Source organism: Agelaius tricolor, unplaced genomic scaffold (assembly GCF_023055355.1).
Source record: "Agelaius tricolor isolate 1412-34295 unplaced genomic scaffold, bAgeTri1.0.p SCAF_12, whole genome shotgun sequence".
Lineage (NCBI taxonomy): Eukaryota > Metazoa > Chordata > Aves > Passeriformes > Icteridae > Agelaius > Agelaius tricolor.
This window is the reverse complement of record NW_027269272.1, coordinates 10,956,520-10,982,706: the sequence shown is the minus strand read 5'-3', so window position 1 is coordinate 10,982,706 and position 26,187 is coordinate 10,956,520. Positions and strand designations below refer to the sequence as shown.

General features: G+C 38.0%; 2 protein-coding genes across 12 annotated transcripts in view; one reads left to right on the top strand and one right to left on the bottom strand.

Moving 5' to 3' along the window:
* SPHKAP (SPHK1 interactor, AKAP domain containing) overlaps positions 1-2,267 on the top strand; it is a 64,479-nt gene extending 62,212 nt beyond the window's left edge. For all 10 annotated transcript variants that reach the window (XM_071437560.1, XM_071437569.1, XM_071437559.1 and 7 more), the window contains one exon: positions 78-2,267. In XM_071437560.1, coding sequence (XP_071293661.1) covers positions 78-221 — 144 coding nt within the window. In that variant the 3' untranslated portion in view covers positions 222-2,267. The remainder of the gene's footprint in view (positions 1-77) is intronic.
* A 3,917-nt stretch (positions 2,268-6,184) lies between these two features.
* Positions 6,185-25,712, bottom strand: DAW1 (dynein assembly factor with WD repeats 1). 2 transcript variants are annotated; one of them, XM_071437570.1, is made up of 13 exons: positions 25,582-25,712; positions 23,800-23,872; positions 22,440-22,584; positions 19,184-19,242; positions 18,394-18,516; positions 16,725-16,824; positions 14,847-14,954; positions 14,039-14,145; positions 10,877-10,979; positions 10,381-10,495; positions 8,326-8,402; positions 7,441-7,603; positions 6,185-6,892 (listed from the first exon to the last, which is right to left on the bottom strand). In XM_071437570.1, the coding sequence occupies exons 1-13, from the start codon at positions 25,682-25,684 to the stop codon at positions 6,858-6,860; spliced, it is 1,311 nt and encodes a 436-aa protein (XP_071293671.1). In that variant the 5' UTR covers positions 25,685-25,712; the 3' UTR covers positions 6,185-6,857. The 2 variants fall into 2 exon arrangements, with proteins under 2 accessions (XP_071293671.1, XP_071293672.1); XM_071437571.1 differs by lacking the exon at positions 19,184-19,242 and adding an exon at positions 18,982-19,022.
* Positions 25,713-26,187: the final 475 nt, after the last annotated feature.

Here is a 26,187-nt window from a genome sequence, read left to right as displayed (position 1 = left end):
GTGTCTATGCATTCCACAAAACCGTAGAAAATGTTCACCAAATCCCAAGTGTATTTCATGGTGTTGTTCTTATTTAGTTTCTAGACGTGGTGCAGTTGGTGCAGCGCAAGTCCTGGAAGGTGGGGGATATCTTCCAAGCCGTGGTGCAGTACTGCAAGCTCAGCGAGGAGGGCAGAGAGAGCACACCCAGCCTGTTTGACTGGCTGCTTGAGCTGGGCTAACACAGCTCCTGGCTCAGCTCTCCTGTTTTATTCCAGTTTAAATAAGCAGTGGTTTGTGTAATGCTCTGATTTCTGAACATCACTGAATAAAATGTGCAAAATGTACAAACTCTACAGGAAGAGCACAAGTCCGTGCCACAACCGACCCAGGAGCAAAGTGGATCCGAATTTATTGTGTCATTCTGTGTCACGAGGGACTCTTGACATGTTGTGCTGTAGGATGCACTGTACTATGAGGGGATGGATTTTTAGCCTCCTGAATTAATGAACTACACAGTAAAGGCTTAATTATCTAATATATTCAATTTTCATCAATTTAATTAAATCAGTCAGGTAAAATGGGATAGTAGCCTACCATTCAGTTTTAAAACCACACTGATATTTGTACAGTTTAACTGTTAGAAGCAGAGTGTGTTTCAGAATGCCTGGAGGCACCCTTGTCACTAGATAATATTTATGGGTTTCTGAAATCCCCATAATCTGCTAAGGGGTAAAAGCTTTTGAACACTTAGCACCTTTGCAGTTAGACAACACAATAAAAAGCTGCTGAAAACACATTTTAGTTTCTTCCCATGTGTTTATTTCTCTTCCATAGCTATTCCTGACTCCTGCAACCTTCCCAAAGAAATAAAATCCAGTCTCCTTGTTACTATCCTTAAAAGACTGGTTCCTTTTCCCTGGGAAGCAGTGCAGTTCAGTAAAGCTACACCTGGCAGATTCCTGCACACAGCTCTGTGAGCCAGGGCAGCAGTTCTCAAGCCCTGTCCTGCCCCAGCCCCGCGACCTTGGGCGAGTCATTTCACCTCTGTGCCTCAGTGTCCCTGCCTGGCAAAAGGGAATCATGATAGTACAGCTGTTACCTAAAGTGCTTCTGTTGAAAGCACTATGTAACATTTTACATATCAATTACAAGCAGTGAAAAAATAACTATTTTAATTTAGTGTAATTGAATAAATTGTCAATGAGGTGAAGAAATGCATATCTTAAAAGAGCACCATCTTGTCCTAAAATTCTCAAGGTTAATTTTTGTAACTTAGAAAAAAGCAAAATGTTTGTTAAAATTTCAGCAAACATATGTGTTCATTTTGAAGATAACTGTTTGGACTATATGTGAGAGTTCACATTCCTATAACATTTCTATAATTGTTTGATAAGATATACTCTGCTATTGTCCTGTTGAGATGATCTGTTGATATCATGCACTTAGTAATACATTCTCTCAACTCTGCCAAAGAGACTGGGTGTGAATTTAAAGGTAAACATGACTTACAACATCACAGCTCTTTTGCAATTTGTTTTTTTGAAAATACTTTTCATCTCTCTTACTTAAATGGTGGAATAGAATACCTGCCTGCTTTTCCCAAAAAAGTATTTAAGAGAAGTTTTATTTTCCATATAACAGTATATGCTTCTGTAATATTTCTTGAAAAAAAAAAAACTATCCTTTTGCACTAAATATTTTTGAAAATTTTGAAGTAGTTTTAAATAATTTATGAAAAAGAGCCATATTCTCAGTTTTATCTTTAAAACCATTACAAAACTTGCATGATTGCATCACTCATTTGTTACAAAATACAAATTGTTAGTGAATCAAAATCTAATGAGGAACATTAAATATCATGAGTAATTCTCAATCTACTCTGCAGTATAAACAGAACAGGAGAGGTCGCTTTACAGTCAAAATAAAAGTGAATTAATTGCAAACACTGAACATAACTGGAGTCACTGGGCCAGCCCCTAAGAACTGCTGAGCATCTCTAACTCCCACTAACATGAGTGGCAACTCCAAATGCTCAGCATTTCTGAGGCTGAGAGCTAATGAAAAGCACCAAGAATTATAAAGTGCTTTGAGTTAATAAATGGGAAAGTGTATTTATTTTTAAACCAAATACAGTTAGTTGTCAGTATACAATTTTTTGTTGTGATAGAATAAATGTTTACAAAGCACAAATATCATGACAGAGTTGTAACAGTGTGATGCAGTTTCTCTGTACAGTTGTTCTTAATGTTGCAATTTATTCAGAAATAAATTTATGTTATAATGTGTGTCCTCTTTGCCTTCCTAAAATGTTCACAAATGAGCTATGGATTTTTTTGACCTATTAAATATTTGCCTGCCATCCCTGGAGCATCTCAAACTCTGCTTCTCAATGACAAATCTGATGCATGGTTCTGACCAAAACAAGACAGAGCAAGGTCCAGGTCTTCCCTCAGTGACAGAGCTACTCGGGTTCCACAAGTCATTCAAGAGATAAAAGGCTAAACATAAGATTCTTAGTATCACAATAAAGATAAATGATACCCTGAGTGCCCAGCATAATTCCCAGTGTGCAAGCCTCTATCAGTGCTCACTCTGGCTGCTTTCAGTACCTGCAAAAGTGAGCAGGAGGATGGGGAGACAGAAGTTCAGGACTTTCCTCTCCTCGTGTAAGTTCACAGGGGCATTTACTGCAATATTGTCTAGGTACCACAGTTATTTCTACTGCTACACATAAAAGGAAACCATCACTTCACTGAATAAATCAGAAAAGCACTTGTCCATTCTTCTTTTTTTTTCAGCTTTTAAAAAAACGGGTATTAAATACACCCAAATGAGAACAACATACAGCCTTAGGTAAAAATCTCCCTCTGCATGAGCATGATGCATGTTTTTAACATTGGGGGTGGTTGCTCAATATCTTTATCTTTCTAAAAACTAGAATACAACAAATTAAAATCATATAAGCCAGATTCAAAGCAAACAAAAAGAGATGAGAAGTGATCAAATGAGAGGATGCAAAGAACTGTACACAGGTTTGGGTGGGAGCTGGAGCAGTTCTTGCAGGGGATGTCTCAGGGATGCCCTGGCCATCAGAGGCCCCTTGGGAGCAGCAGCCACGGCTGCAGTGCTCCCCTTCCTGGAGGTGGCGTCAGGGAGGGTGCATTGCCACCCCAGCCTTGATTCTACCACCCACATAGTGAACAGCAACATTTGGCCTGTAGATCTGCTACTCTTCAAAAAGCAATTCTACTGTATTTGAATTAGATATTTAAAAACTTCATTTTTTATGTTTTTGTGTTTAGGGTTCTTTTAATGTTGAGGTTACTAGAAGCTGAAAAACTATAATCTACCTCAATTTTGTTCATACCTCTTGAGATTTTTATTGTCTTCAAGTAAAGTAACCATTTATAGTCTGTGATAAAAACAGTCACCTGCTAAATTCAGTAGATAACTTTTCTGAAGAGGCCAGTTTGACACCTGCTCTTGCTCTGTTTCATGCAGAGCTGCATGACAGACAAGCACAGAAATGCCACTGTGAATCCTGAAGTCTACATTTCAAAATGACAGAGGGAAAAAGCCCACCAGTCCATTGAAATAAAGAACCCACATGACCTACTTTAATAAAACAAATTGCAGCTCAGAAGGAAAGCACATCCATACTAGCCAATTTAAGAACCTGAGTCAGAGCCCTTCCTAAGCCTTTGCCATGTATAAGCAAGCCTATAACACCAGTATTTCAGTTTTCCCAACCCACTCTGAACCCAGTCATCACAAGGAACAGGCCCTCAGAAGGTAACTTGCAGCTGTGCAGCATTTAGCAGGACAGACAGCACTATTAGACAGCTGAACTATCAAACTAATTGAAACAATTTGCAGTGAAGAAAGGGCTGGGTGATGGGTACTGCATCCCCCACCCAGCTTCAGCTGAGAATTAGACAGTAAAGTGCAGCAAACTGGAAAAGAGAAGCAGGAGATACTTCCACATCCTTTTACTAACTACCCAGGAAATGTGAGTGATCCCACTGAAGGGGACAAAAAAAGAAATTTACACAAAATGCCACTTTTAAAACATGAGTGGGTGTGAGGATTACTGTGATCACCTATTCAGAAAGAATTAGGCTCTCCCACGTCACAAGTCCAAGAACACATCATGTGCTTACATGGAAATCCCCATCCTTGTGGAGGGTACGTTCTGTCCTAGAGCAGTTACATGACACAAACTTCTTTCCCAGAAAAACAGAATTGCATATTCACAGAGGTTCATCCTGAAAAGATTTCAAAGGTCTAAAGGACAGAAAGAATACAGCAAATATGATTTCTACAGTGACAAGCCTAAGCACTTCAGGGCTCTCCTGAGGTTATTCTTTTCAATAAGGTCACAAGGAGCCAAGTTTGTCAGCATTTCAGGGTAATGTTCAAAGTTACACGTCCAACCACACAGTGATTAAAGTAGTGCTTGGATAGTATAAAGTATGCAGATTAAAAAAGTGCCAGGTAATAGAGCTTGAACATACACATTCACCATTTTGGCTGAGGGACTAAAGTGGAATCAAAAAAAGGGATAAAGCTGCTGCCAGACCCCAGAATGGTGCCAGCAAGTTACCTTTATGCAATGCATTCCTAATGTCTATATCCATAATTTACAAAATCCACATGTGGGTAAACCAAGGTGCAGAGAACCTAACACCAAAGCATTCACAGAGAGTATCCAGAGTAATACTGAAGCTCCTACAAGGTACCAAGCCAGCATCCTTTCCAGCAGTGCTGTGAATCACACCAGATGGGAAAATATTTCACATATGAGCAGGAAACTTAGATAATTCAGCCTGAAAAGCAGTTCTACACACTCAAGAATCAAGGAAAAATAAGAAATAGAACCCAGATAGCCTGCCAGTCTAATGCTTACTGTATTAAACCTCAACTCAATTTCTTGCAAAAATAGGACAAGAGCTAGAAGCCAAAGCTATTACAGACGTCTGACTCACTAGCATAGTACAAGGAAAAAAATCATGAAGGAAAACACAACAGGAAAAAACCAAACTAAAAGATTAAGAGGGGGTGGGGGGAGAATTTAGTTTCTAATCACAGTCCAAATAATATTTTCTACTTCGTGATAGTTCACAGCAAATCAAATTTCAGTTTTTAACTATGTAGCAGTAATTGCATACATCTCACCATAGTAATTTTCCTCCAATTTTGTCAGCTGGAAATCTCCCAGGACACAGGTGCCCATCAATCTAGGCACATTGAACAATTCTAAACAACACAGAACAGCACTGCCCTTTTTGGCTCTTTCCATTCCAACTTACTGAGACACATTTTTGACTTCCAAAGGTTTTGCACAAAAACCTAGGAAGCACCACAGGCATTACAGAGACATTTGTGTCAGCCACTTTGCCTACTGGTGAAAGTTTCATTTTAAATGATCTGCAGCTCTCTGCTCACGTCTCTCACAGCACAGCACTACTTGAAATAACCAGGAAATCTGCCAAGTGATGACAGGCACTTCTGTGTCTTCATTTACACACAAGGGTGCTGGCAAGCACTGAGGTAGTCCCAACACATCAGCTTTAGTAACTTCCTACTACATTTAATAACATTTAGAAGTCCACAATTAGCTGGAGATACAGAATATAAACAAAATACCTCCAAGTTCATTTTCTGCTGTATTCTTCCTTTCTCCCTCTTGGCCTCTTCATCCTTCTTTCAAGTCTGCTGGAGGAGACCAGCCAGTTCTGCCCCTTCACTGTGCCTGCAAGGGGCAACTGCACTTCCAGGTGCTCTCAAGAAGTGGAGCAAGCTCTGCACAGGTGAAACCTATTGGCAATTTGTGGCAGAGGAGAGCCTGGCTAAAAGCTCATGGCAGGCTAGTAAATGACTTGCAGGTGTTTCTCATCCACTTCTCTGTTTATGTCAGTTTCCTTGGCTTCCAATCTTTGGCAAGCAGAGTTTCTTCATGCTAGACTTAAACACAGGGCCAGGATTCCAAGTTTAAGTCACCAATAATATTAATTTTTTTTTACCTCAGTTCAAACTAGGAGAATAAGGACTGAGCAGAAAGGAATAGATTGACTGGAAAGATGTGGGCAAGTATGAGAGGGGAGTTTAACTGCAGCATACGTGCAATAGCAAGGCAGTTCATAAATGGCTGCTGACTTTTGTCAGGAATAAGAATGAGGCATTGCATTACAAAAAGCAAAACTGGCATTTTAATTCAATATTTTATTACACACACAAAAAAGTAATACAAAACTCCTCAAAACAAGTGTGTACCAACACTCCTTCCACAACTGAGATTACTATAATGCTCTATTTTTTTTTTCTTATTAAAAAGGTTACAAGTTAAAAATCACCCATAAAGAAACTAAGCTATCCTATGCATTCATTCTCACTGATCATGATTTCTCTCTGGTGACTGAAATAACAGACTAGATTCGTCTCAGTGCTACTCAGTGAAGAGGCAACATGCACTAATTGAAAATAAGGAACTATTCCATTTAAACATAAGAGGGAAAAACCCCCTACTTTTCTTCTTTACTATGCAAGTAATCAAATACTAAGCAGGTTGTGTAGAGAAACTGTGGAGTCTTCATCCTTGGAGATATTCAAACCCACATCAGTCCTGGGCAGCCTGCTTGGATGACAGGGTTCTGAGCAGGGCAGGCTGTTGTGCTAGATGACCTCCAGTGGTCCCTTCCAACCTCTGCAGTTCTGTGATGCCATATCTAAGTCAAACCTATCAAATCTAGATAACTGCTCTACTTCAACAGAAGGTGAACAGAGAGTGAAAGAAAACAGATCTGAAAGGCTGAGTTTATTGACTCTGAAACTCACAAAGTAGGCAGGCATACATCAAACTGGATCCTTTTCTTCAGTCAGTGCCAGATTCTACAGGAGTTATCCTTGCTCCCTAGTAATGAACACACATTGGGAAGGATCACTTAGTGCACGTTCTATCCATTTTTGTTGATACCTACATCAACAATGTACCCAGGAGACACATAAATATTTTTTTCTCAACAACTAACAACAGAGCACAAAATCTAGGGCAATACTTTCAGCTTAGATCATCCTGCATCCCACGACAGAAATGAAGGACACCTGATCAGAGTTCAGTACCAAATACACCAAAGGCATGCTCCTTTGCCTTTTCTTCATCCACACCTCCCTCATAGCAATGCATTGTGAGAAAATGGCTTAGTCACTGCTCTGGTGCTGGTATGTGCTCACTGGAGAGACGGGAGGGCATGTCCATGCCTTTGCACACATTTGTTCATGGCCATATTCTCAAATCTCAGTTCTAAAGTGAAGTTCTAGATTTTCTTGACTATATTGTAAGTCACTGCTGGTACCTGCATTTGGCCCCAGGAAAGTTTTCAGACTGTTTTTGTTTTGCCATAGCAAGATTGCAGATGTCTTTAAAAAAAAGAGGAAAGAAAAATAGAATATATTAGTTACCTGTAATGATTGTATCACCTTTGTAGTTAAAGGCACAGGAGAAGATCTCATCAGCATGACCCTCTAATATCTGAAGGCAGTGCCCAGTAGCAGCATCCCAGAGCCGAGCTGTTTTATCAGAGCTGGCTGTTAGTATGCAATTGCCTTTAGGGTTGAAACACACCTTTAAAAATACAGAAATGAGTTATGTTACTCAGCAAGTCAGTATGCCTAGAGAAAGAAGCATATCAAAGTGATTGAAAGATGGAAATAGAAAGCAGCAATCTTACATTCAGTTTTTTAGCTAAAATCAAGGGTAGTATTCCACTAGAGTCATGCTGGCAAACTTCTGTAGCTGAAAACTTTGTTTATTTACAGAGGCATTATATACCATGACCTTACTGCAGGATCATAACTTCCAAATAGCAACTTTATTTAGATGTTATCATTATTCCAATGTAAAATTTATACATATTTTATAGAGTTCTACATTAAATAACATACATCTCTGTAGTATCATAATCTGCACTGGAAAAAATTTTATAGTAAGTCTCCATATTTGTTAAACATTCACTGCCATAACTGCATGGATTTCCAGATAATCAGGTACATTTTTTGAGCACTAACTGGATAATACCAGTTTATCATACAATTCAAAATTGCTGAAGGTGTAGCACACCCAGTATTGTCTTAGCTCAGAAGTGGGGAATTGGTAAACAATCACAGTCTGATAGCTTTCAGCTAAAAGGAATGTTCTTTTAGTAAAGATAACTTCTTAGCCAGACCTATCAATCTTAAATATTAAAGAATGTGGTGGATTAACATTATTCCTGCATCATGGAATAACTGCTGGATTGGATGTCACACACAATCAAATTAAAAAGGTGCAAACCACACACAACTTACCTTTGAAATTTCATCTTCATGCCCTTCTAGCTTTGCAATGCACTGTTTTGTTCCTGCATTGTAGACTCTTGCTGACCCTGTTGCAGTAGGAGCCATATGTGATTGTTATGCTTAAGCACACATTCCAGTAAGAACATTTGAATAAGGTCAGAAGGAACTCATCCTCAGGTTTAATTTTGGAAGAAATAGAAGGCAAACTTCACAGAGTTTCCTCCAAGGGTAAAGTATGTTAAAAAGAATCTGTAATCTGTGTGGAAAAGATTGTCTTCCTTTCCTGACCAGAAATGGATTCTCCTGGAAAATTCCTAACATACAAATACAAAGGTCTACATAGAACACAGCTTACTGAAGCCTGTTATTTCAGAATGCATGTACAATATATTTATAAAGCTTTCATTACATTTCATTATTTAATAATCTATTAATCATATTTAATAATCCATTGATTATATTTAATAAGATATTTATTAAATATCAGGAAACTTTTTACATTGGCCTTTGCTTTAATATAGCAAGGACAGGAAAATAGATCCAAATAGTCTTCCCCATCCAGGCTGGTACCCTCGTTTCTGGAATAGTGTATCTAAAACTAATATAGTATCATATTAGTTTTATGTAGTATAATATAAATAACTGTTATTTGCAGTTATTTATATTATACTGCATAAATATTATGCAGTATGATATAAATAACTGAGCAGGTGAATACAGAAAACTATGTATTGTGATTGCTAGAGAAATAATAAGCATGCAAAACTTCTGCATGCCAATAACAAAACAAAATTGCTTCTTTCACTACCTCTTTTTTGTGTATTCTTTTGCTGTGCATTAGAAAGGCCTGCTAGTAAATCCACCAGAAAAATTCCAACTACAATTTTTATTTAAGCCTAAATCTGAACCCCCAAATCAACTCCCTCAAAAGCTATTTACCTACACATTTAAAATGTATTTCCAGCCACAAGTGAAATATTTCCTTCCAAGTTTGAAGTTAAGGGGGAAAGACACATTGAGTTGATTGAGGTATGAAAATAAGAACTTCGTCATTGGGGAAAACTTTTAAAGTTTAACGCCCAGTTTCTGTAATGCAACAAACATTGCTCAATCAACGGTTTTGAATCACGCCCTCCTCTTCATCAAGTTAATGAGACATAAACTTTAAAGAATTTGGGGATTTTAGAGGAGCTGAGGTTTTAGTTAGTGATAAGCTTTATTGGAGTTAATCAAAATAAATGGGTAGGCCTTGATGAAGTTAAGAGTTAGTAGTTAACTAATAATTGATTGCTTGTCAACACAATGTTTGGTTAGCTGGGTTTATAATGAAGAATATAGAAACTGATAAATGGCTTTTAGGAACATAAGACAATTGTTGGCCTCCTCTCTTCTGAAACCAGTTGAAGACGGGAATGGGAGTTCTACCAAGGGTTCATTTGTCATATTTGCATTGAAAAGGTAGAAAGGTCAGAATGAGGAAGACTTCATTTACTTCTCATGTTGGGACCCTTCCCCATGAAAGGGACCACTGACCCATTTCAAGGAACAAACTATGCATGCTTAATGGCTTTTGAACCAATTACCATACGAAGCAAGGAATGGGATGTACCAAAGTTATGAATATGCATTTGTATTTTGGGTATTCAATACTTGTATAGATAAAAGGACTCTGTAATCACCAGTAAATTGCAGTGTGTATTTGGGAGTTATCCCACAATAAACATACACTTTCTAACTTTAAACTGTTAGAGAGTCTTTGTCTGTCACAGCTGGATATTGGTACTGGATCAATATCCATATTTTTAATCAATCACTACATTCAAAGCAGAGCCAAAGGGAAAGGACAGAGGTGTTTGGTGCTGCAGCTTCCCAACAGAGGAAGGCCCCTCCCTGATGCAGGACAGAGTGTTTGGTGCTGCAGCTCCCCTCCCTGATGCAGGACAGAGTGTTTGGTGCTGCAGTTCCCCTCCCTGATGCAGGACAGAGTGTTTGGTGCTGCAGTTCCCCTCCCTGAGGCAGGACAGAGTTTTGGGGGTTCAGCTCCCCAGCAGTTCCCTCACTCACCATCAGCAGAGGCCGTTGCAATGCGCTGCCCAGCGTAGTCAAAGCACACGTCCAGCACCTCCTTGCTGTGCCCTGCCAGCGTCGCTATGTGTGTCCCTGTCACTGCATCCCACAGCTGCACACACAAACAGGGACACGCTGCATTGCTGCTTTGGAATTTACTTATTTACTTTATAGATATCTAGTTGATTGATAAAGCAATTTGTAGAGGCTTTTTCTGATGTTTGACATGTAATAACAAGAAAGCTGAATACAAATCGATAATGAGTCATTCTTTAGTTAGTATAATGAAGCTCTATACCTTTTTTAGTTCAGTGTATTGATTAAACAAGACTTAACTAGACTTCACTGAAATTAGTAAGAGTATAGGTTTTACATTTAGTTACAAATTCTCTAATTCATTATATGTACTACTTTAAAATGATGCTCCTCAATTTAAAAAAAGTACATTTTATATGTCAAGTAGCTGTAATCACTACCTACTCAACCAGCTTACCATGCACGTTTTGTCCATTGATCCAGAGACAATGAGAGAACAGTCCCAGTTGAACTGGGCACTGCTAATCTCTCCTCGGTGACCTATTAAAGTATGTAGCAACCTACCAAAAAAAAATTGTTTTAATTATCATTTACATTTATAGTGTGTATTTTTATATACACATATAAATTATAAGTTTAGAAAATGGTATAGTTAAGGTGTCAAGTCTTCACCATTAAAGCAATTAAATGGAGTGGTGCAGCTCATTTAGGATTCTAGTTCTAATACTACATCAATTCCATTTTCTATTTTTGGCAAAAAGAGGCAGTAAAAAATAAAATGGAAATTTCCTCCCTTCTCTTTCAAAAATATTTTAGTGAATGCATTTCCAGTAAAATGTGATGATTTTCAGTACCAGCAACAGATTCCTTGTATTCATCTGCATGCTAAGCAAGTACAGCAAGTTTTTCCACATTACTCTCCCATTATCCTACTTCAATGAACTGTAAAAACAGTACATCTTTAAAACTCCATATAATCTAAACCTTTTATAAAATCCACTGAAGATCAAATGGAAGTTAATCAGGTACTTAATGCGAGCATGTTCCCAAATAACAGCAAATGACAGCCCAACTGAAATATGATTTCTAATCCTCATTAATCCTCATCTTCTTGCTGCACAAGACCAGCAATATAAGTATTATATTCTTCAGCTTTATCTGAGTAGAGAGGTTACAATTAGCCAATACTGCTTCCTATTTAATGGCCTGTAAGGCAACAAAGCCTAAAAAAGATTAATTGAGATAAACATCTATTAAAGGATTAGCAAATTGGGTTATTATCACAATGCCAGTATCACTGCATCATTAACAGAAGCAGACTGTAAATAACAGATAAACTAATGACTAGAAAAACAACTAAATTAGTTTAAGTGACTAAAATGTTTTTATTCATTGCACAAGATATATAAGAGTAGCTAAATTAATATATGTGCTAAATGAACAGTAAAGAAAATTTCCTGAGCATTTGAATTTGCTATTTGTTTATAATAACAAAAACTTGATTACGTTCTTAGCATTTTACAGAATTACTCCTTTTGCTTTCTAACACTGTGAGGTCTACACTGTTGTAATTGTGTAGATTTTTTACAGTAAAACAAAAAATCAACAAGCAGATAACAGAGGAAAACTTAATTTTATAAACATATTATTTGGTCATCAAGACTGCTGTTACTGTAATACCTAATGCACAAAATACCTAGTAATACCTAGAAAAAAGTTTTAATTTAAAAGCCGAAAACTTAAACTTCCAATTTTCTAAAAGGCAGTGGGGCCTTCAAGCTTTGACATAAAAATCTGATCAATAAACAGAATAAATAGCAATGTGGAGAACTTCTCACAGAAGCCATTATCAGATAGAAAGAACACAGAAGAAAGACTTATGAAGTGCAATAAAAAATTCCATTTAAGTTCTTTATTAAAAGCAATCAACTTTAGTCATGACAGTATTTGCTTAGCCTTCAGTTTCCAAGTGAAATTTGATCTATGGATGCTCTAGTATTTGACTATAACTGCAAATGAGAAATTGCTTCTTTCTCACACACTGGTCCAGCACCCCTGACCCAAGATACAGGACCAGGCTGCTGATTTGCCAAATTAAGCTCTGCAGACACCTGCAACTGAACTACAATGGGCTGTATCTGCCATGGAAATACAGACCTGGATTACAGAAGTGCATTTCCCCCTTCACCCTTTTTTTCTTTTAAATCATAGTATTTTATGAAGAGAATCTCAAACTTTGTCCAGATTTCCTGTCCCTACATTAATTTCCCTCATGGCAGTCCAGGGTACCTACCCAGAATAAAACTCAGGAACAAATGAGGTCAGCAAAATCAGAAGAAACTCAAATTTGGAAAGCTGTCCACCTCATGTGACTCACATGGTAAAAAACAAGCACACAAAACCTCACCTACAAGATTTCTGCAAATCTACCTGAATCTGTCAACAGCAAATTGTGATTTGCCAACAGTCTTTCTGGGTGCCATCTGAAAGGCTGACTGATGGCCATGGTACAATTCTATTGCCCACTAGCTAATCACCAGAGCTGCCAGTGAGAATCTGCTCCTTTATATTGCTGGTATTGGCCCTGATGTGAAGTCCATATTGATTTCATAGAAAAAAAGCAACATGAAAATCCCCAGACTTTGATTTCACAGTAGGCTCAGACAATAAGCTGGAAAAAGTTGTATTCACACAAAAATACTTGCAAGAACATCAGGCTGAAAGAAATTGAATTCAAAGGTTGATTTGCTGAATGAGTGTTGGTGTCGAATAAACTCAAAGATTATAGGATCAAGCCTTAAATGATACACTGCGTGTACACTACTTATAAATCACACACTTAGTCCCACTTTTATATATATTGTCTATTATCCCAAGATATCACTATACACACACCTTCCTTTTATATATAAATTTCAGAGATATTCCCCTTGGTCTCAAAAAAAAGGCACAACCCCGTAAACAAAATAGAATGGTTATTTTCATAAATGACTTTGTCAATAATCAGGGTGATCATTTTATTATTTTACTTGCACTGAGTTTCCCACTGAAAAAACAAGTGAATTTGTTAGTATTATACCAGTTAATATTTACCTGTTGCATTATTATTTGTTGGCATCTTATTGAAGAGATTTTGTTCTCTACAGTCAAAGGAGAACACATTTTAAATTTATATTGACAAAGGATGGTGAGAAGGAAAAAATACACCCTCTGTAGTTTTTAAAGTTAACATAACCAGAATAATCTTCTATAACATAAAATATACTTTCTACTTAAACAGTCTAGAAATCCTAGACACCTTGCAAGTCATGAGTTTCCATGTTGATAAAATATATTCCTCTTTGGAGAATTCACTAGGAAGAAGCACAGCATCAGTCCAGTCTTTCCACCTCTTTAGTACTTATAAGATAGAAATTTGAAACAAAGAATACATACAAAAGCATTTTACGAGCAGCATTCCTTTTCAAAAGAACAAAGAGAACAGTAGTAACAAATTACAAGACCAAAGAACATATATTCTAAATGAAATACAAGCTCTGTAAGGTGTAGCTCAACATTTTCTATTTAATTTGTCCTGAAATCATGCAAAGTAAAATTATATTTATTAGTGCTGTAGTACCTGCCAGTGCCAACATCCCATACTGCCACTGTATGGTCAAAGGAGCCAGTGATGATCCTGTCTCCAGTGGTATTGAAAGACAGAGCAATAATTTCTGCTGAGTGCCCCTGAGAGAATTTTTAAAAAGGAGTATGAGAATACAAATTATTACTTTTCCATTAATATAGTTTAATATGTAGTCTTTTTTCAGCAGCATAATCCTTCCATAACTCATCACTATTTTATTTACTGTCTTGTCCAGTATACCACAATTTTGACAGAAAGATCTGCCTGACTTCAGAATTGTCAATATCCCAGCAACTGCAGAAACTCAGGCACACCACTTAAGCAGGAAGCTTATTCCCTATTAATGGCTCAGGATTTCTGTGAGAGAAATGCACTGAAGCAGCAGAGGCCAGTCTGACCCTGGGGAATGCCAGCAGGCCATGCAGAGCAAAGAGAGATGAAAATCTAGAGGTACCTGGATGGCTGTCCTCTGCCATGTTCACCTCCTCCATACAGAGGAGCTCACCGCTGACTGTAGAGCAGCAGGTTTTAACAATGAAAGGAAGGGATTCTAATCTATAGCAGTAATGTCATTGCAAGGAGAAAATCTGTCTTTTGATAAATAGGACTCATAAAACACCACAACTTTCTCATTCCCTTCAAGTTTTCTTATTCTGTTTTGGAACTGTAGTCAGTCACTATGGGATCACATGGTAAAAGAAACTGCAAGGTCTGAAACAGTTGGAATGGTTACACTGTTATTTATCTCAGCTAGAAAACTAAGCAAGGAACACCTCTGAAAACATAAGGAATGCAAACATACATTTAAAGTGGCTACTTCTTCTCCTTTCTCTAGATCCCATAATTTGGCAGTGGTGTCCATGCTTCCAGTTGCCAACAGTGTGCTCTGAGGATTAAATGACAAACATACCTGTAGCGAGAAACATTGGATAGAAAACATTTAAAGGGTCAATTTATAAATATTTTCTAAATAAACTAAACAAGGCTCAGGATTAATATCTCTAAATAAGACAAAGGTCTGATAACATTTTATGACATACAGAAAACTTGCAAAATTCTTCCTACAGCAACAAATCCTTACCACATAATTCTGGATAAGTACTCAAACCAAGTGGACTCCTTGCAAGCACATGCTTTGTTTTCTATTTCAAAACTCTCTTTGAAATCCTCCAATTACTGTCCAGTCTGACAGTGGTCCCTAGCACTATTGTTTGGTAGGTTTTCTCTGTTACTTGATGAGACTGGGGCAAAGATCATCCCAGCAGTTCTGTGTACCCACAAACACACTCTGTGCACTCCTACCCTACCAGGTGTCATTATCAATGTCATTTGCCAAGGGCATTGCCACAACACCATATTTAAGAAAAAGCAAGAATAAAAGCTGAACAACTACTTTAATTAATTTCTCACATTAAAAAACCATGTATTCACCCTCCCATTTTCTGTAATTATTCAGTGTGATTGCTCTACAAATAAAAAATTGCAGGTGCCATGAAAAAAAGGAAAGCAGCAGCTCAGTTTTTTCATCCTGGGTAACTATGGGCATGCCCTTGCCAGCAATGTATCAGATGCAATAATGGCCTTTCAGAAACAGGTCTGATTCAGAGAAACACATCATTTCCTGCTGGCAATTATCACCTTCTAATTACTTGTCAGCACAACTCATAACACTTCAGGTCTAATCTAACCCCTAAGAAGTCAGAAAAAATGGAGAGACCTTTAAACATTTACCTGCCTGATCTGTAATAGTAAAACCACTGCAGCCTTTCTCAATAAGCAAACATGCTCTCCATTGTAAGGGGTAACTCAGAGCATCCAGAGAATCAAAAACACACTGAAACAAACCCCAAATTCCAATATAGTAAAACACCATTTTCTCACCTCTTTCTAGTTAAAGCCTCTCAATCTACAATTAAATTCAAATTGTTTTTTCAGAAACAATTTTCAGCAATATTTCATTGAATAGTGATTGTATGGCTATTAAAAAAAAAACAACAAAACAAACAAAAAACCCCATTCATCATTGAAATTCAGAGTTTAAGTGTTTTGCCCTGATCTTTCAAACTGAAATTTGTGCATCAAGGCATTTGCTGCTGATAGGGGTCCTAGTGCATGGGAGAGGAAACCAAGCATTTTTAAGCTTAAACTCTTTTAATTTCATAGATCTTTGACATTTCAGCATCCCACATATTCCCAGTTAACACACTTTAAATTTCAGAAATTCGTTCCCCTACAGCTCCAATTGGTTCTGTACACAAAGTACAGATCTCTGTGTGAAAGACAACACAAGCAATGATGTTCTTGTATATTTAGTCCTGCAAATATGAGAGGCAATGCAAGATAGCTAGAAAAACATGTGATATGTAATCAAACAAAAAGTATAAAAATTCCAGTTGCTATGGTATTTTTCCATGTTTTAACATTTAGCAAACAAGGGAAATCAGAACAAAGTAAAAATAACAATATAATTTCAAACTTTGTATGGGGGCTTATTCTATCTCAAGAACTGTCAGACTATCCTCCCTTGCAGTGCAGAAATGTTAACAAGACCTGGATGTATGAATAGATGTGTCACAATAACTGTGCCTTCCAGTGGGAGCTCACAGACAGTCAGAGCTCACAGTCATCAATGATAGTGGTAGGAAACACAAAGGAATAATAAATATCCATCACTACTCACTATTTCTGCACTATGTCCTCTGAAGGTATGATAACATTTTCCTGTTTCTGTACTCCACACTTTGCAGGTTTTATCAAAAGATCCAGTGGCAATCTTGTCACTAAATAGGAAAAAAAAAAATCCTATTATTTTTATGTAGGAAAGCCCTCAGAATCCAGAGAAACAACACCCAGCCTTGGAAGCTCCCATGCACTTTGGTGCTTGCTGCCACACTACAAAATCCTGCAGCAAGATTTCACAAACACAAAGTTCCAGCAAGGCAAAAAATTAGCAGACACAGTGAGTTTCTAAGAGAGCTACTGTGCCTATCTATTAGCACAGGAGTGTTCATAACTGATGACTGACCTACTTTAGGGATGATGTTGTGCTGTACTTACAGATTTATTAAGGAGTTATATCATTTCATCAGATAACATCTGTTTACTAACAATTATAAATGCAGTTCACCCAAATTTCAGAAGTTGAACTCTACTCCCACTGAAGTCAGTGGAAGTGTTGTGACCATCTGCAGTTAGAGCAAGACTAAAGTGAACTATCCAGAAAATGTACCAAGGGGTACCAAAATGTACCAAAACCTAAAGATTAGCAGAAAAAAAAGGGGGTGTTATCAAAATTTTAATACAAAAGTAGTTCAAAGTTCTCATCAGGTTTTGTCTCACTGTATGTTCCTTCTCCACTTTTATGTTACAGTCCAGTTATTGATCTTTGCACAGATTTTCATAATTAGTTTCACCAAGCCATAAAAATGAACTTCATTAAATGGTTTTATAAAGTAAAGAATAATATCAGAATATAAGACATTGACACAGCAGGGTCTAAGGTTTCCTTTGCATATAGAAGAAAGAGATGAAGTTTCAAATAGTGTAAGAACAAATCTAAAATTTCCTGATGGTAATTGTGTATTGTCCAACTGATAAATAGGACATCCAACATTTCTCTTGAATGTGATTCAATGGAAAAATAGGAATTAATTTATCTTACTTTACAGAAAAAATGGTTTTCTCACACATGACAGTTTCCTCAGGAAGCAAATGACAATGAAACTTCAGTAGCTAACATGTAATTCACCTAACAGGTGGCAATTCCAACCTAGGGCAAAAAATTACTGAAGAATACAAAAGGTGCAAAAATTAATATCTGATGTTCACACAGCAGCACCTTGTGGATTTTACAAAAATTACTCAAAAGCTGTGACATTTCTAAATCATGTCCTAAATAATATTGAATTTGTAATGTTAAATGGAGAAATCCACTTCTTCCTCCTTAACTGAAGCAACACAGATTGTCACATCACACACAACCACATGGAGGCAGAAGAGAATGATCGACTTCAGAACACAATCTGGTCATGTAGATATTACTGAAATAAACTTGAATGTTTCAATACATTCAACTAACTCATTTATATTTTTTTTCAAGATTGAATACCTAATTAAATTTTTGATTCGAATTTCTACATTTAATTTTAAAACATGATAGCAGAAAGTATGTTTGAATGCATCTCTTGTACAAATCATGACAGTGTCATCCTACAGTGATTAGCTATAGCTGAACTCTGCAAACTCAGAAGCTGAACTCTTTCAATTTAAAATAGTCTATTCTTTGTTAGAATATTTGCAAAAATAACAGTACTAGCAATTATGAAGAATCTCAGAGGAAATTTATTTACCCATAGGGGTTATTGAAAGCTATGGCATAGACAACATTTCTGTGTCCCTCCAGTGAATGCAGCTCTTCTCCCGATGCTGTATCCCACAGTTTGCAGGTTCTATCATAGCTTCCAGTGATAAAGCTAAAGCAAAGAGAAAGTTATTTCTGAATACAGCAAATATCTTACTGGTCTCAATGCACTGCCAAATTATTTATTTCCACAGATTTTAGTTAGCATTGTCTCAGACCCTAAATCTGTATTCGAAAATACAGATTTATGACCATAGAGGTTCCTTTTCTTCTTTCTTTTTAACATCTTAGTCAAAACCACATTTTCTCTAATCTTTAATCTATTTTAACTAGAAAGCATGCTGCTGCTTTTAAGACATGAAGGAAAAAATGATAAGACATATGTCCACAGTGAAATCAATTAACATGAAAGTTACACTTTCACTACAGTGAAACTCCCAAATGGGTTTATGTCAAAGACTCATTTAACTTTTAGCAATATTTAGTTAATGGCCATAAAGGTGCTTCTTTCTGTAATATGGCAATTGTCAACAGACTATGACTGTGGAAGAAAAAAATTACCTAAATTGAATCTCACCTGCTATTTTTTTGCATCTCCCATGGGTTTTCCACAGAGGCCTGAAATATAATCCCCAATTATGCCTGAAGCTGCTTATAAGCAGCAGAGCTGCATTCTTTCTGCAGCAAGATAAGAGCACTGAAGTTTCCTTACCATTTAATTTATAAGTACAAAACTTCAATTAATGATTAGGTATTTTTGACTTTGAAAAACAACTTACCGAGAACCAGATTTGTTAAATGCAACATTAGTCAGAGGCAATATGTGTGTTCTAAGCACCTGAAATAGAAGCAGGGGCACTGAGAGGAAAAACATTTGAAGCTAAAAAATAAACAAAATTGCTCAAAATATTCAACAGATTAATTTTTTCTCCTCCTCCCGTTAGAGGAGAAGAAATCCCACATTAATCATCAGGTTACCACAGAAGATGTCATATAGTACTGATTTCAATTTATACTTAATTTCAATGAACTGGTTTTTTCCAATGTTTGCATTTTCTTCACCTTTTCCAAGACCAGCAAAACAACCCTAGACCAGAGTTTAATGGGCAAAACAAAAGAGGAGACCACAATGACTATAAGATCACTGATGAAAAAAATCCCAACTAATATTAAGCTTTAGCCAGTGAACCAAGAAATCCAGTTAAATTTGAGACTTTTAGGGTGTGAGATGCTTCCATCTGGCACTTGACTTTGTTCTACAAAACAGGAAGAAAAAAAGAAATATAAGCTACAGCTTATAAGAAATATAAGTTACAGCACTGTCTTATGAGGTCATGACAAGGTGTGCAAAACCACAACAAAAATACTCAGCAAGACAAAATTCCAAAAGAAGAATTTCAACTTTAATGTCTGCACAGATTGTGTAGGTTGTGGAGGTTGTTTTCTAACAGTGCTTTAATCAGACACACAGGATCATCCACGTGAACGAGCCCATAGCCATAGTAACACACACTAAGATTTATTAAGCAGAGGTGAAAATAGTTGCAGATACTGCAATGGAAGTCACCATGCCATGATACTTTAAAAAGAACCAAAAAAAAAAAAGCCAAATCTGGCTTGGTGTTTGAATAAACTGGCTGCTGTAAAACATGGCTTGCACTTGAATAATTTTCACCTATGAGAAGCTGCCCTCTCCTCAAGTCTAAACTATAATAAAATCATAAACTGGGAAATCACCACAATTGCTGACAGTGAAGTAAAGGGACATTGAAATACCCCAGTGGTTCACTAGGTCTTTTCTGTAGAATGAAGAAACTGTTTATGAACAGTGAGATTTTATCACTGACATATTACCAGAGCTTCAACTTTTTTTGCTTATCTCAAGTTTTCCAAGCTGCCTGTCTCCAAAAGGAAAATGAGAAAGGCTCCTAGATCTTCTACTCAGAAGAGTAGGGATTCATCAAAATGGAAATAACAGTTGATAAGTGAAGGATTGAGAGGGAGAGAGAAACAGAAAATGCATATTATGTTACAGAAACAGCAATTTCTGCTCTCTAGAGAAAGCAACACAAGTTGTACTTTCAGCTACAGAATCAAGATGTGGAAATGACAAAAATATTGTGTTTTTTAAAAAGAGCCACAATATCCGTCTGCATATGAGAATCAGTAATTATGGAAATTTATGGAAATCTCACCCATAACATTTTAGGACTACATGCAGGCAGCTCTGAACAACAAAGGTATTTTGAAATTATGAAAAAAGGGAGGAAAATGAGATGGGTTTTTATGTAATTTCAGATTATGAGACTAATTCTGTTCTTCCAATGCCCAGTGCTGCAGTTGCTTCATCCACAGAACTCTGAGCCAGCAAGAATTGCCTGTGCAAATGATACAATAATCAAACCCTAAGGCAATATTAGAAAAAATATACCTCAGTTCTGCAAAATCTGCTACAGCTGTACCTAAGATAAAAATCTGCAAATTACTATAGCATCCCATGCCATGGAATAGTTTAAAACCCGAGAAATTGCTATAAATCCTCATTTCTCTGCAGGGTGCCTAACACACCACCATCACCACAATTACTGGAAATAACAAAAAGGTGAGCTTATACACTTGTTTCAGATTAGACTCCAGTGCAACAGGAATAAAAACCATTCATTTCCAAACAATGCACACATGGAACATTTTTTCAGGGAAAAGAAAAACAAATGTCACTCCCACTCATCTCTTATATCTTATTAGTATTTCAGAAGGACCTGGAACTCATATTTCATTTAGAAGCTTTAAATGAAACTGAACATCAAAAAAGTTATTTTCCCACACTTCTAACCACTCTTGAGTGAAGGAAATAAACCAGCACTGATTGGATTTGCCTGCTTCTATTATTTCCAAATACAGAAGCTCAGACACAGCACTACATCCAACAATGAACAAATACATTATTTACACTCAAGTTGGAACAAGCATTTGAAGATTTGTCAGTGTCTGTGATGAACAAACAATTTCTAAAGCTTTTGAAAAGCAAGGCATCTCAGTTGAGAGGATAACTTGGAAGAGAAACTTTTTAAATTCAAGATGCCTTGTTACATGGCTCTTTTTCCAAGGTTAAACACATATTTCCTTGCAGAATTCACCCAGATGAGTATTGTTGGTCAAAAGAACCAAAGTTATACCTCGGAACATGTAAGGGATTTTATAGCCCAACAAACCAACACAAAATTTCTTTTTCTCTTCTAATTTAAGGTAACAATAAACACCATAGCACTGACCAACATTGTTTAATAGCTACACATTGCCATCTGCTGACACAATAAAGATACAACGTTTAACTATGTCAGATTGCAGCATGAAGAAAGTTACATTTCCACAATTAAATACAATTAAACCTATTCTCTTCTGACACAATCCTGGATTTGAAGCTCTGAAAGGTCTCTGTAATCATTGTTCTTAAAATTCCTATTTGTTTGAAAAAATATTTCAAGTGTGGTGTCTGGAAGCTGAAAATCAATTTATCAATATTTAAAGATAATAGTAATGACAGAAAGCAATGAAAACCAGGATTTGTAATGCCAACTGCATGTAGCATAAAACCCCATAAAATTATAGTATAAATCCCACAATCTTCACGAAATGAAGAACAAGTAGAGACATGTATGAATACATTTTGGTCCTTTCCCAACAGCTCATTTACGTGGGGTCGATTTACAGGTTTTGTTTAAATGTAACTATGGGTGTTGCTGGCCCACAAACTCTTTCTCAACAAATAAAAGATTGATTTTTCTCCATCTAAAACACACCCTAGTGATTAAGCCTGGATAAACAATATCTATGAACAGTTATACCTCTCACTTTATTAGGGGAATTCCTGGCAGAAAAACCAGACCAGACACAGTTGCTCTACAATTGCAGAGAGGATTGAAAAGTGCCAAGGAACCAGTCATACAGCACAATACATAGCAGTAAAAACATACTCACAGTATCACAACTTAGACCCCCACAAATGCCCAAAATTATTTTAAAGATGCCTCTGACCTTAAAAAGAGAGAATTTGTGATTCTGTTTTTCCCCTAGCTTCTCCTGCAATCTTTGCACTAGATGTATGATGTGTTCCAAGCAGGAAGATGTGATGAGAGGTTCTCTTTTTTGGATATCTTCTACTAAGGCTGTAACATCTGTGCTAATTATGAGAAAAGAACAAAAACAAACTCAATAAATACCCCACACCCACCACATGCCATCCTCTGGAAACAATTATGAATTTAACCCCAAGAATATTATTTACTTGCTGAGAAACTGAAGAGGCCTAAAGAAATAAGAATAAAGGCCTAAAGAAATAAGAATAAATCTTTCTTGGTTTTTATATTTTGTTCCCTCTCTTACTGAAGTTGTACAGTAAAATTCAACTTTTAAAAATTGTAGCTTGGCAAGAAATTTATCTTTTCAAATGATTTCCATGGAGGTCAGGCATGGAAGATGTGTGTCCCAAACTGTCAGTTTAAATATCTGAATTACACTGGAATTTCATAAATTCCAAACACATTGGCCGTGAAGTAGTAACAAGATAAATTATGTATGCAAAGTCTTAAATTTATCTCTGTCTGTGGCTTTAGAAATCCATGGCTGTTTCTGCAGCTCTTAGTTTTGACAGTAACTACACATGGTGCAGTGTAGTGATGTCCCTGGAGCCCCCAGCGAGGGGGCTACAGCTGCTCTGTGGAACTGGATCCTCTTCCCATTCCATCAGATAACCACTGATTTCTGGCTTTCTGTGGGAGACTAAGGGTTGACAATACCCAGCAGTCAAATCACAATACACTCTTAAAACCAGCTTAGCAAGAAAGCCAAGCATTTCTGTTAGTATGGGAATTATTCAAGTCTAAGGGGATTTTCTGCATCAGACTCCGAAATGGGAGCCACTACATCATAAAAGAGTATCCTCTCAGTGTTTACACTCCTGTTCAGGAATACCAGACAACTTATTTCTTTTACAAAGAGACTTGATAGGTTTTACCCACAGCACTATACTGGACAGTCCTAAGTAGGCAAAACTTAATAATTTTTAAATTGGGATTTTTCATCCTGCATATCCAGTTTACACTGTCTACTCACAGGCTTACATGCAAGGCCTCTTCCATATCAATGCTGGTATTAAGACAATCATATTACTTCATGTCTTTCTGCCTAATAAACTCCATGGATTTGGGTAACTTTATTTAATGGTGGCACTTTGTTATTTTTCTGAAGCCCTTCCTACCAGAGCTAGCTGAGTAGAGCACGTAGGCTCTTCCTAATAGCTGATCTCAGTTATGTGTAACACAGTCAAATACAGGTGTACATGAACATTCTACAAAAACATAGAGAGTGCTGTTATCTGAAGGAATATCATACTTACTCAGGTCTGAGATCAAGCAGATCTATTGATCTGGTCTTTGACTCACCACCTTCTATGTATTCCAAAATAATTCCTTTAAAAACAAGTGATAAACAGGTCATAATTAGACTTCCAGAGTTTTATAACATGAGCTGTAGACAGCAGCCCTTCCACTTTCACAGCTCCACTGACTGCAGGAGACTCAATTCCTGTTCTTGGAGCTGTTATTGCTGACAGTAAGCATGGGGATGAACAACTCTGATATGCTTATTTGAAAAAAGATATTAAATAATATTATTTCTGAGCTATTTTCTATTCTAGAAATGAACAAGCTCTTTTTTCCAACACCTTTTTATATCATTTCATCAGCATTAATTTCAAAGAAGCTGTCTTCAAGATACTTGCTGTAGTTCAGTGTTCCAAGAAGTCGCGAAAACGTTTTACAAAACTTATTATTCATATTTATTCTAGTGTTTGCAAAGGCTTGAGTGCAGTAATGTATCAAAAATCATTAAAACACTTTACATTCCCAGGTTTGCTCTGGCACCTCTGCAACTTCCACTGAACTGGAGTATTAAAATGTTTAACCACTTGGCTTCCTGTTTTGAAATAGCTAATAAAGGGCTCAGCTGCTCCTTGACTTTCTGTGGGAAAAGACAATTTAGATGAACTTCTGTGTCATTCTGCATTTCACAAAGTTCATAGGAAAAGTCACACTTCTGTGACTACACTGCCACGAGCTTCTTCCATTTCTTTATGTGTTGGGACTGCAATAAGTAAATCATCCATGTAATGTAAGATTATTGCTCGTAGATATTTCTGTCAAGCTGGAGACAAAGTCAGTGCCACAAACTATTGGCAGATAGTGGGTGAGTTTTTGAATTTGAAAGGAATTTGAAAAGAAGATCCTTTTTTCCAATACGCTTCCTGAGCTGGCCATCTCCAGCTTGTTTCACTTCTGAAACTTCACTGAGTCCCCTGAGTACAGGATACACCATGCCAGTATGGCAGCACTACTTTTCAAAGCATGGCTCCGCTCAGAAAACTCATAAATGAAGGACAAAAAATAGGAATTAGTATCAGCTCAGCTGGAAAAGGCCTCTGAGATCATTAAAAGTAACCCAGGACCAAAAACCACCTTGTCAACCAAACCCTGGCACTGAGTGCCAGTCCTTAAACACCTCAGTGATGGTGACTCCACCACCTCCCTGGGCAGCTCTTTCCAACGTCTGATCACTTTTTCTGTGTAGACTTTCTTCTGAATATCCAATTTAAACCTCCCTTGGCACAGCTAAAGATTATCCTCTCATCCTCTCACTGGCTGCCTGGCAGAAGAGACCGACCCTCACCTGGCTCCAACCTCCCTTCAGGTAGCTGTAGAGAGTGACAACTTTTTTTGCCAAATAGCCATCTAAAAATACAAATACTTTTTTTTTTTTTTTTTTTCCGTGCCATCTACAGTCACCGTCGACTTTTTAAACTCCTTACTGTGATGCGAGTAAGGCCGCCTTGACTTCGCAGTAAGTCACTAATTACACTCCCGACGGGCGATGAGCCACTCCCCGCTGCAGCCTCCCAGGGAGGCACCGGGACAGAGCAGCGGCAACCGCGCTCCGCTCCGCCGGGCTGCGGGTGTGCCACGGCCCCGCCCGGCCGTGCCCAGCCCCTGCGGGCTCAGGGGCCCCGCCATGACGGGCGGCCCGCACACCCCGCCGCACGCCCCACACCCGCAGGCCCGCGCCCCCCGGCCCCGGCACAGCCGCCGGCAGCGCCCGGAGCCCCCCGGCCCCGCTCGCTCCGCACCCGGCGGGAAGTAGCGCAGCAGGAGCCGCCTCAGCGCCATCGCCGCCACCGCCGGCCCGGCCCGCGCGTCCACCCGCAGCCATGGCAACGGCCCGGGGCGCATGCGCGGGGCTGAGGCGCCGGGCCCGCCATGGCGGGAGCGCCGCTGTGGCCGTGCAGCCCGGTCAGCGCTGCCGCCCCGGTGCTGGCACCAGGCACTGGGCACTCGATCATCCGTATGAGGCTGCGAGGGCTTCGGGGCTGCGCTACTGAGAGGGAAGGAGCGGATCTAGGAAGGAGTGCGCTAAAATACACGTATAAAATTTGGAGTGCCGAAGAGCCGCTAGTAACGGCGTAGCAAATGTGTGAAAGCTTTTTGGAAAGTGAATAGTTACTTAGGAAAGAGGGCAACAATTAATTTTTAAAAAAATATATATTTTTTTTAAGAGATAGTGAAGACTGAAGCACAACTATGAAAATACAGTTTAGAATCACAGAATCATTAAGGCTGGAGAAGGCCTTGCAATAGAGACCAGCCATTAACCCTGCACCACCATGTTCACCACTGAACCATGTCCCCAAGGGCCACACGCCTGTAGAACACTGCCAGGAACGGTGATTCCACCA

Excerpts from the sequence above, each read along its gene's own strand:
- DAW1 (XM_071437570.1), bottom strand. The coding sequence starts at position 25,684 with ATGCGCCCCGGGCCGTTGCCATGGCTGCGGGTGGACGCGCGGGCCGGG. Across the intron at positions 14,955-16,724 it reads GAGGACATAGTGCAGAAATA|GTATGTTTGTCATTTAATCC; the intron begins GTGAGTAGTGAT and ends TTCTCGCTACAG. Across the intron at positions 10,496-10,876 it reads CAATGGACAAAACGTGCATG|CTGTGGGATGCAGTGACAGG; the intron begins GTAAGCTGGTTG and ends TTGTGTGTGCAG.